This window comes from Schistocerca serialis, chromosome 6 (genome assembly GCF_023864345.2).
Source record: "Schistocerca serialis cubense isolate TAMUIC-IGC-003099 chromosome 6, iqSchSeri2.2, whole genome shotgun sequence".
NCBI lineage: Eukaryota > Metazoa > Arthropoda > Insecta > Orthoptera > Acrididae > Schistocerca > Schistocerca serialis.
The window spans coordinates 547,256,323-547,267,604 of NC_064643.1; the positions used below are offsets into that span (position 1 = coordinate 547,256,323).

At 42.0% G+C, this 11,282-nt stretch overlaps 1 protein-coding gene and 1 non-coding gene across 2 annotated transcripts in view; one reads left to right on the top strand and one right to left on the bottom strand.

Moving 5' to 3' along the window:
• Positions 1–10,835, top strand: part of LOC126484974 (cytochrome P450 6k1-like) — a 91,881-nt gene extending 81,046 nt beyond the window's left edge. The window contains exon 8 of the mRNA XM_050108578.1: positions 10,648–10,835. Coding sequence (XP_049964535.1) covers positions 10,648–10,835 — 188 coding nt within the window. The remainder of the gene's footprint in view (positions 1–10,647) is intronic.
• On the bottom strand, positions 388–462 carry Trnal-caa (transfer RNA leucine (anticodon CAA)). Its single transcript has one exon. It is a non-coding gene; the product is annotated as a tRNA-Leu (tRNA).
• Positions 10,836–11,282: the final 447 nt, after the last annotated feature.

Genomic DNA, 11,282 nt, shown 5'->3' on the forward strand with positions numbered 1-11,282 from the left:
GCAGACAAGTTCCGTCATTCGTGGTTTCAATTCATTGAAATAAAATATTTCTTAAACGTACATCTCTCTGTAACAATTCCTGTAGCAAAGTTCTTGTAATTTTTGAATAACGTGTATTTTAGTAACAATGAAACAGTTCCTTGTTGATTCCACGTAGTCGTCACAAAATTTGACGAAAACCAACATTTTCCTTTCATCAGGCATAACCAGCGAAACTAAAATTAATACTTTCAGAAACGTCACAGTAATTACTAGTCTTATTTAGACAGAATTGCGACTGAATAAGAAACGGAAATGGTCCTCGCCGTTGCTCTGCTTATCGTGCTGCATACCGTTCGTAAAAATGTGCCGATACAAACTAACAGTGTACAGAAACTTCCTGGCAGTGTGCCGGACCGAGACTCGAACTCGGGACCTTTGCCTTTTGCGGGCAAGTGCTCTACCAACTGAGCTACCCAAGCATGACTCACGCCCCGTCCTCACAGCTTTATTTCTGCCAGTACCTCGTCTCCTACCTTCCGGCACACAGTTTTAATCTGCCAGGAAGTTTCATATCAGCGCACACTCCGCTGCAGAGTGAAAATCTCATACTAACAGTGTATATTTGGTAAAAATGTGCCGATACAAACTGACTCCACAAATCACTGAAATTTAAGGTTACTGATCTCCAGCTAATCCTCAAATGACACGTAGATATCGGAAATTATATCGTCCGACAATTTCCTTAAAAATATGTTCCACAGTTGAAAAAAAAAAACTGTTTTCCAGCCTCACACTTGTCATTCCGGATGGAATCTCAATTATATCAACAGTCTTTTCTTCGTCCACCTGAAAGAGAGTTGTTATGTCCAGGGCAAGAGTGTACCAAAGGCAATGAATTAATTTCTGCAACTCATTAGAAACCATTTCGAATAAAATGTTAAAAATTATTCTTTCCTATTTTTCCAGTTTTTAATAAGTCCGTAGCAAAATTTTTGCCACCAAAAAGTCCTTTCTTTTTAGTTTTGGTCGTACTATGCGTTAAGGTCCCTCAAGATGTAAAACTGTGGAAACAGTAACCCACTCATACTTATGACTGACAACGTTGCATATGAAAGAGTCAGAGCATTAGTCCATTCCACAATAGACTCTGTCTGTTTTCGCCTCTAAATGATAAAACGTGGTTTGCTCACAGTTCTTTCATGAAACCTGACTGAATAGCTTTAGACAGATCAGATGTGGAGATAACAGCAAGCTTTGTATTCACAACAGCTACGATTGACTGCACTCCTCTACACGTTTACTTGAAGTATACTTCATTGTTGGCGATTTCCTATACTGTATGATTTCTTGAATCTGCTCAACCAGATCGAAGATTTTTGCAGTGTTCATCTCAACTGCGATTCGAAGACCCTGTCTCAAAGATCTCCATCGGTAGGAGCAGCTCTACATAATTCATATGTCAAGAAAACTTCTCTAAAGAACTGTTGTCTACGTTATTTATTCAAGGTTAGGGGCTAAGTACGGTTATTAATGAGGGCGTCGGGACTTCGTGTGACCACTCTATGCAATAAATTGTTCGGATAGTTTCGATTTCACAGTTTTGCGAGTTTCATTTTGACGCTTATTTATTATTACATTGTGTAAGTCTTTCTTACATTTATACAGTTCGCAGTTAGATTTTACGAAGTAAAACCGGTTGCGCGCTGCTTAAAATTAGGTGTTAAACACGATGAATATTAATTCAGTTTTAACTACATTTTTTGGCCGGCCGGAGTGGCCGTGCGGTTCTAGGCGTTATAGTCTGGAACCGAGCGACCGCTACGGTCGCAGGTTCGAATCCTGCCTCGGGCATGGATGTGTGTGATGTCCTTAGGTTAGTAAGGTTTAATTAGTTCTAAGTTCTAGGCGACTGATGACCTCAGAAATTAAGTCGCATAGTGCTCAGAGCCATTTGAACCATTTTTAACTACATTTTTAACACTTTTGCTACAGCAAAAAAGGTTGCAAATTTGAATGAACAGTAACTACGGACAAATACTTCAGAGAAACAATCAACAACAACAATTCGCATCACGAATTACGATCGTGAGAGACGAGTTATTAGTTTACCGAAGTGTTGTCAACCAAGCATATGTCGCTGTCGTGTTGCGCATGCGCTGACTACTACAGCTCCGGTAGGATTGTAAACTTCTCCAGCCACCTGCCGAGCTGTGAATTTGAAAATTTTCAACATTTTTTAAAATACTTATAGTGCGTCTTAGCAGCTAAAATTTTGAGAGGGTCTTCCTGCATAATATGTTTCAGGGAAAGTTTCGACAGGTCGGACTGGACCATTCCCTTGTCAGTTTATTTGTAAATGTCACGTGTTCCATGGTAGGAGGATTTCCGTTTCAACGTACAAGATGGTGCATGATGGACGAAATTTGGTGTACCTGCCCACACCTTATGTAACGAATATTAAAAACAAACAGCATTTTGCTCTCTGTAAGCTTCTGTAACTGAAGAATTAAGAATAGCTTAAAAATAGTTTTAGTATACTGACGGAAAAAAATCGCAACACCTAGAAGGAGTGGTGCGACATACGCGGAAGTTGGTAGGCGTGTTTCTACACCTGAAAGATGCAGCGCCACTATGAGAATGAAAATCAGTTTCGCCATAAATACTTGCATAACGGTCGTGAAAGTTAGTTACCTTTGAATTTGGATGTGGCAGTTGATGTTCGTCAAGAATGCCTTTAAGGTGGCAAAGAAACCATTATTAACAAAGCACTAAGTTTGAACAAGGTCGTGTAATAGGGATACGAGAAGCTGGATGCCCCTTCTGTGATACTGCAGAAAGACTTAGCAGGAATGTAGCCACAATACATGATTGCTGGCACCGGTTGTCACGGGAATGTTTAGTCGCAAGAAGACGGGGCTCCTGAAAGCCATGTGGCACTATCGGGAGGGAAGATTGTCGTGTTCGGCGTATGACTCTGGCGCATCGTACTGCATCTGCAGCAGCAATTTGAGCACATAGTGACATAACGAACTATTACAAATATATTACTTCAAGTACAGCTCCGAAACAGATGTCCTGTAGCGGGCCTCCCACTGATCCCAAACCACATTCATTTGTGATTTCAGTGGTGCCAAGCGAGAGCTCATTGGAGGGCAGGGTGGAAGTCTGTTGTGTTTTCTGATAAAGCCTGGTTTTGCCTCGGTGCCAACGAGGGCCATGTGTTGTTTAGAGGGAGACCAACTGAGGAACTGCAAACAACCTGTCTGCGTGCTAGAGACTTTGGACCTACACCTGGAGTTATGGTCAGTGTGCCATTTCGTATGATAGCATGAGCACTCTCGTGGTTATCCCACGCTCCATAACTTCAAATTTGTACGCAAGCCGGATGATTCGACATGTTGTCTTGCCATTCATGAACAGCATTCAAGGGGGTGGTTCCCAACAGAATAATGCTCGTCCTCATACTGCTGTTGTGATCCAACAAGCTGTACAGCATGTCTACATGTTGTCTTGGCCTGTTCGATCAACATGTCTGTCCTCAGTGGAGTGCTTATGGGAGGGACATTGCCGAATGACAACTCCAGCGTCATCCACAATCAGCATTAACCATCCCTGCACTGGCCGACTAAGTCCAACAAGCATGGAAATCCATATCACAAACTGATATCCGGCACCTATACAACACAACGCATGCAAGTTTGCATGCTTGCATTCAATATTCTGGCGGTTACACCGGTTATTAATGTGCCAGCATTTCACATTTTCAATGGCTTATCTCGCGTTTACATTAACATGTGATCTTCCGGGGTTAATCACTTAAATATGTTAATTTAGCCAAATGTATTCCCGAAATTTCATTACCCTATATTAATTATTTTTTGGTGTTGTGATTTTTTTCATCATGTATGTTATACACAACTTAAATATGTAGAACACATATACACAAACGCGCACAAAACGCTATCTCGTGTCTCTGAACTACAAATGTAACAAAATGATCACATACCTCACCAGAGACTGTTGAGAGATTTTGGATTTAACTCAAAGCTATCGTGCACCATCTGGTGCTCAAAAACTGTAAACAACCAAATTTCTTCCCTTTCTCATCAAAGACTGTCGTTGAAAATTCTTACACCACAAGGGTTCGGACTGGCCTCCACCTTGGCGAGGTCCATATTGCTAGTATGTAATGGTGACTTCACTCTCGGGCGCAGAGGTCGGGGTAAACTTCAGAAATCAAAGCCGCTATTTATCCTTCAATTATCTACCCACCAGAGTTCATGAAGCTGAATAAAATCCGTTCCAGTCCGGCAATCAAAGAAACATTACTCTCAGATGCCGAGGATTCTTCCGGGTTGTATGGTCATGGTCCATGGAACTCACTATCCCTGACATTTCGTCCAAAGCTACGTTGGACAGCCAGGAGCACCTCCGAATATGTCCAACGCAGCTTTGGACGAAACGTCAGGGATAGAAGAGTTCCATGGACCACGGCCATACAACCCGGAATAATTCTCGGTAGCTGAAACATCCGGTAGCGAAAGCCTTCGTTGTATGATTGCTCTCAGCACCTGATATCACATCTGCGTGCTATGTTCATCGCTAAGACACATTACCCCGAGAGCCAGTGACAGGAACTTATTCGACAAAGTCTAACTGAATGCTGTTTACGGTCGCTCAGTTGTTCTAAGAAAGAGCTACTCTTTAAACCAACATTTATTCAGGTAATTCGCCTCAGAGCAGCACCTAAATATAAACACTGATTGTGCAAACTCCAGCTTTCATTTTCATTACTTTTACCACAGCATAAATTCCCTCCATTTTCTTTGCAGTTCTGCTCATTTTTACAACGCCTGTGATCATAATTTGCTCATTTCTTGAAAAAGAGATGGTGACAAATTTTCCTTCTGATGGCAATGCAGCGGCGCATATGCAACCCAGCCCGACTCCGATTCGGTATATTAGCGCAGACATGTAAGCAAGGGGCCTTCGAACGGAAACTTTGTGATAGTCCCTTATACAGAAATTTTCAACAAGATCCCACAAGATATGAACGCTGTTACTGACAAACTGCAAGTTTCCAAACCCCGTTCAAGGCGTTTACTTTGACCAAGTCCTTCTACTCAGTCTACGAATACTTTCGGTCTCCTTAATTGTGTTATAATAATAGTTATGTACCAAAAAGTGATCGTGTGAAATCCAGGTCGGTCTGGTCATCCACAAGACCCAGAACGCAGTACATATAGGCGCCCAGGTAGATGCCGTCTTCGTAGACTTCTGGAAGGCATTCGATACAGTCCTGCACTGCCGCCTAATGACCAAAACAGCGTACGGAATCACTCCAACTGGGTGACTGGATAGAAGAATTTCCTACAAAGAGAACTCAGCATGTCATTTTGGATGGAGAGAAGTCTTCAGAGACAAAAGTAAATTTACGTGTGCTCCAAGAAAGCGTTATAGCACCATTATTTATGACAGTATACAGGGTGGTCCACTGATTGATCGAAACGGCAATGTGACCATCGGCGGCCGGCCGGAGTGACCAAGAGGTTCTAGGCACTACAGTCTGGAACCGCCCTGCTGCTACGGTTGTAGGTTCGAATCCTGCCTCGGACATGGATGTGTGTGATGTCAAAAATGGTTCAAATGGCTCTGAGCACTATGGGACTCAACTGCTGAGGTCATTAGTCCCCTAGAACTTAGAACTAGTTAAACCTAACTAACCTAAGGACATCACAAACATCCATGCCCGAGGCAGGATTCGAACCTGCGACCGCAGCGGTCTTGCGGTTCCAGACTGCAGCGCCTTTAACCGCACGGCCACTTCGGCCGGCCTGTGTGATGTCCTTAGGTTAGTTAGGTTTAAGTAGTTCTAAGTCTAGGGGAATGATGACCCCAGATGTTAAGTCCCACAGTGCTTAGTGTCATTTGAACCATTTTTTGAAAGAGTATTTGACTCGCTTTCAATAAAAACTCTACTAAGAGCCCTTGATAGACAAGACGTTGATTCAAACTACACTGGTGTCCAAAATTAAAATAACGCACTTCTATTTCCTGTGTCTAATTCACAACATAACCATACAAACTGTCAACAGATGTCGTTACGATCCTGTTCTGGACGGAATATGGCACTTCGATCAACGGGCAACAATGTCACCAATGACGTCAGGGCACCTATCAAAAGGGGTGGTGTTTGCAGGGTAATGCCACATCCACAATTTCTGTGTACACAGTCACAGACGGTACAGTATGGCACAGGGCAAACTTATGTGGCCCGATTGCTTTGTGTGAATCGTTCTGTTGTTTCTCTGATGAGGCGACAGTTTATAGAGACCGAAACTGTACCTCGGAGACCAGGACAGGGCCGACCACGTGTGACATCAGAGAGAGTGGAGCGTAATTTGGATGTAAGGGCACTACGGTACCCCCTTACTACTGCACTGCAACTGGCATCTGACCTCGCAGCGTCCTCTGGACGTGTTGTATTGAGGTAAACAGTGTACAGAAGGCTCCAACAGGGTGGCCATTATTGTTGGAGACAGCTGTCTTATCTCTGAAGCGTCTCCACAGAAGTGAATGTCTAGAGTGGAGCCGTCAACATGCAACCTGGAAGGTCGGACGGTGGCCCAATGTCCTTTCCACTGATGAGTCCCGATTTGGTCTGGAGAGTGATTCTCGACGGATTCGCATCTGTAGGGCACATGGAACACGATTTCGGGACCCAAACATTGTAGAAAGATACCGATATCGAGGAGTATCCCTAATGGTGTGGGCAGAGATTTTGTTGACCACTCCAACACCTCTCCAAATTTTACGGGTGAATTGGCAAGGTTTAACTGATGCAGCTACCGTGAGGAGATCTTGGGATTTCATGACCAGGTGTTCCAAGATGCTGTGCGTTCAGACTTCGTACTGATGGAGGTAATGCTCGACCTCATAAAACGGAAGATATTGCACGCATAGTGTGGCCTGCTCGCTCTCCCGATTTGAATCCCACAGAGCATGCCTGGGATGCACTAGGGAAACAGGTTGCATCACATCAGCATCCACCAACCACTGTCCAACACTTGTGAGCAGCTATGCGGGAAGAATGGGCATTATTGCCTCAACATGGGATCGATGACATCATTCACAACATGTCCCGTCGTTGTCAAGCCTTTACTGGTGCCACAGGTGGTCACACGCCATACTGAGCAAATTAACCAGTTGTCAGAATGAGTAAGTTGAAAAACAAAAAAGAAGAACATTTTTGTCTACAGTTACGCATGTTGCAGTTGATTACGTTCTGTATTCTTTACGTTATTTTTATTTTACTATCACCTGTCTTGCGGAAAAATAAACGCAACCTTGCAAAATTTCCGTTTGTTGCTTTAATTTTGGACACTAGTGTATGTTATCTTGTTGAAGAGTATATACATTAAGGCAACAGTTTCTATTAGACTTCAGTAGAATGATGGGAAGTTCAAAACTAAGGGAGTAGCTAACACGGATATGCAATATCATCAAAATTATCAGCAGCACTAGAGTAAATCTGCTCTTCTCGGCTTACAAGCCAGTCGTTTCGAAATGACGCCGCTTGTAAACCGAGAAGGGTTTAGTCGGTCAAGTCGCCGCGAAATATTCCTAGGATACAGCGCTAGAGTAAGTTTTCTTATCCTTAAACTGGAAAATAAGGTGTTTGGATAAATGGAACGTAACTGACCCACCGTAATTTTACTAATGAAATTGCGATGTTTGTTTCTAGTGCATTAATTATTGAAAAATCTCAGTCAACTAAATTTAAAAGTATTCTTAAAATCAGTTATAATAAAAGATAAATAACGCGTAACCGGCATATCGGAAAGAAGATGGTGCAACTTAACAATGCAGCTTTTGTGTTAGTGTATCTATCGATGTTGAGGAAGATGGCTGGATGCACAGCCAAGAAAGAGCTGAAGTGTAAAAATTGATCTGAGGAGCTTCCTGTAAACTAAATAAAATTTTCAAAATTAAACTTCCAGTTTATCTTTGGAAACCATTAGAAAATCGAGTGATTCTCAGCTATCAACGAAGCGATTCCTGTTTCAGATTATTTGGAGACAGTAAAATGAAGAAAACGGTCAGCGATAGGTAGTAACAGTGCTAGTAATACGGCTGCCGGATGGCAGATGGGCCACGGACGCTTTAGATGGCTTCCACGACATGTGAGAAGACAGGGATCGCGACCTGATGTAAGGTGGGCAGACTGCATAGATACAAATGTGTAGAGGCCTGCGAGTGAAGACTGTAAGGCTTGAAGTAGTCCAGAGCGAACAAGTATGCCACACTGTGTGTCAGTTTGATGCTGCTGCTAATTATGATGATGGTTAGTGAATTGTAAATTAGTAATACGCAAAGTAAGAATATAATGTTTATTACGTATGATAATTTGTACTTAAGGTACAGGTACCGATATTATGAGAATTATGGAACACTGAAATAAATCGAAAAGTCTCCCGTCAGTTTTACGTTAACTGTAACTTATTAAAATTTATAGAATATAAGGAAAACATGAATTTATATTGTTTACTTACTCTAGCCACCATGATCTGCTATACAGGGAGTTTCAGGAGGAACTCTAAACATTTTAGGAGCTGGCAGCCTAGACTAATTCGAATACAATATTCCATGTGACGTGTGTCTAGCTGAATTGCTTACTGAGATACAACTGGCTACAGAGATAATTTTTCATTTCGTCGGTCGGTATTCAAGTTGCAGCGGGTTTCTTTTAAGATTTTAATTTTAATTTTTAAGCTGAGGTGAAGTTGTGCTTGAGCTTACACAACTGAATTTTTGAATTGTTTTGTGAGTATGATTTGTTGTCCAATTAATGCTGCATGTATTTACAAATGTGATGTATGCTTATGTTGTATTTATGCATTGGGTCTGGCCGTGAGTCGTGATCAGACAGGCGACCGTTTGCGATAAGCGCGAAATCCGGGTTTGAGTATCGATCTGAAACAAATTTTCATTGTCTTCATTCTGTTATAAAGGTGATGGTTGTCCATATTCGCAACTGCGAATACATTTCATTAATTATTCAGATGGTAGAACGTAATCCTTCAACAAGCCTGCGCAGAATTTCTATACACAGCGGTGTTCCACATACAAACATATGGCGCCGGCCGAAGTGGCCGCGCGGTTCTGGCGCTGCAGTCTGGAACCGCGAGACCGCTACGGTCGCAGGTTCGAATCCTGCCTCGGGCATGGATGTGTGTGATGTCCTTAGGTTAGTTAGGTTTAACTAGTTCTAAGTTCTAGGGGACTAATGACCTCAGCAGTTGAGTCCCATAGTGCTCAGAGCCATTTGAACCAAACATATGGCGGACACTGCGTATGCACGGCCTCTGTCCTTATCATTTGTAGCAGATTCCACCTCTCGGTGAAAGAGATGAAGGTAGACGATTGTAATTTTGTTGTTGGCTAATTCAAGATCTTCGAGTACTGCCATTTATATTGTTTGCTGCTGAAGCCATTTTTACTCGTGATACTATCAACATCCGTGATGCGACTAAAGCTCACATGCCGTGGCCCAGACATTTTGAACAACGCTTCTCGGTAAGTGTTTGTTGTATCATGAGAGACAATCAGCTAACTGGGCCTCTTGCGTAACCATAGATAGATAGAAATGATCAAGTTCGTTGACCAACAATATTCCAGCACTTTATGCCTATGAGAATAGTTGGAATGCAAAGTCTGAGGATCCAAAGTAAACACATTAGACGAACTAATTGTACGGATCATGAGTAGTGCTCCCTTTGTAAATAAACGCCAAGACGAACTCAGAAAAACAACACGTGGTGTTGTCGAGAGGATTAGAAAGTGCACTGAAGTTGCAGATGGGTTAAAAATATCAGTTGTGAACTACATCACTTGCCTCTAATGGCCTAGTGTCTTCTGTGCGTATTTGGGTGAGTTGTGTTCTAACAGTTGTATCTCTGCTACGAGTAAAAGCTGGACGCATGTTTCATTCGAATTTGTCTGTAGAACCACTTTGTAATATATTTATTGTTCTCTGCAAAACATCCTGTATTCGTCAAACTTTTATTCCATAGGCTGCAGTTTCCGATGATGACCAAGGCCTACATTTTCTTCCTTATTCAGGTAACTTAGGTAACTGCAGTTATATAACGTCTTCGAGACTGCCAGTATTTCGGTACCTGAACACTGCATCGTTTTCACAGAACATGTGCAGTAAACTGCGATCTCTCGTTGGATTCTTACCTTGAAAAGGACAAGGTATTCACCCCTATAAATACCACCTGTTTGTCGAGAACGTTAGACTGCTGCATTCCTATACGACAGATAGGAAAAGCAAAAGCTTCACCTTCCCCATTCTTTGAGAAATTACGAAGCCTTTTAAAATGAAGTAAATGTATACGTTGAATTTTTTTATTATTATTGATGTCATTGACTTAGTTGTTTTCATTTCATCAGTTTTACTTTCAAATGTTTGATATATGTCCAATTGTCTTTCTAAACATTTGTAAATACCCAGTGACACGTATCATGAACACAGAGATGCAACGGAACAAAAAACTCTCTCGTTATCTTTTTTTCAATTTTCAATAACATAGAGATTTATCAATCACTCTGTTGCCTTGCCTAATGCACAGGCTCCTTACGTTTCTTGTCTTTCTATTTCAGGTATGAGACTCGGTCTGTTGCAAGTCAAGGTGGGACTCGCTTACCTGTTGTCGAGGCACAATGTGCGGACCACGGACAAAACGGTGACGAACCTCGAGTACAACCCTAGGTCCATTATACTTATGCCTAAAGGTGGCATCCAACTACGGCTTGAAAAGATGTTCGCATTGTGTGGATCCAAGATATGATAGCAAACTAACGCTGCGGACTGTTTCAACGCTTATCAAGTTGCTCTTTTAGCTCTACATTGTTGTACCATGTTAAGATTAAATTACATTGTCGCAAAATACACTATTTTACCATGAGACATTCTGAAATATAAGTCGGCTCTTTGTTTTCAAAATAATGCGCATCCATACAAAATCCTACCTTCGCACATGATGATAAAGTGTCTATCATACATACCTGGGTGCGACGCTGCCAACTGCTCTTAAAAGTATGTCTGTACTTCCATTAATCACTCTGCGTGGAATACGTGATTGTAAATTAACCCTCCGTCATTCGCGCGAAAATTCGTGACATTGTCACTCGCGCGGATAACTGGTGTCATCCACAAAGCAAGCGGTCTATTTGTACACTTTGAACTGTCTTTATGACTGGTTTTATGACTTTTTATTAAATCTAAATACAATACA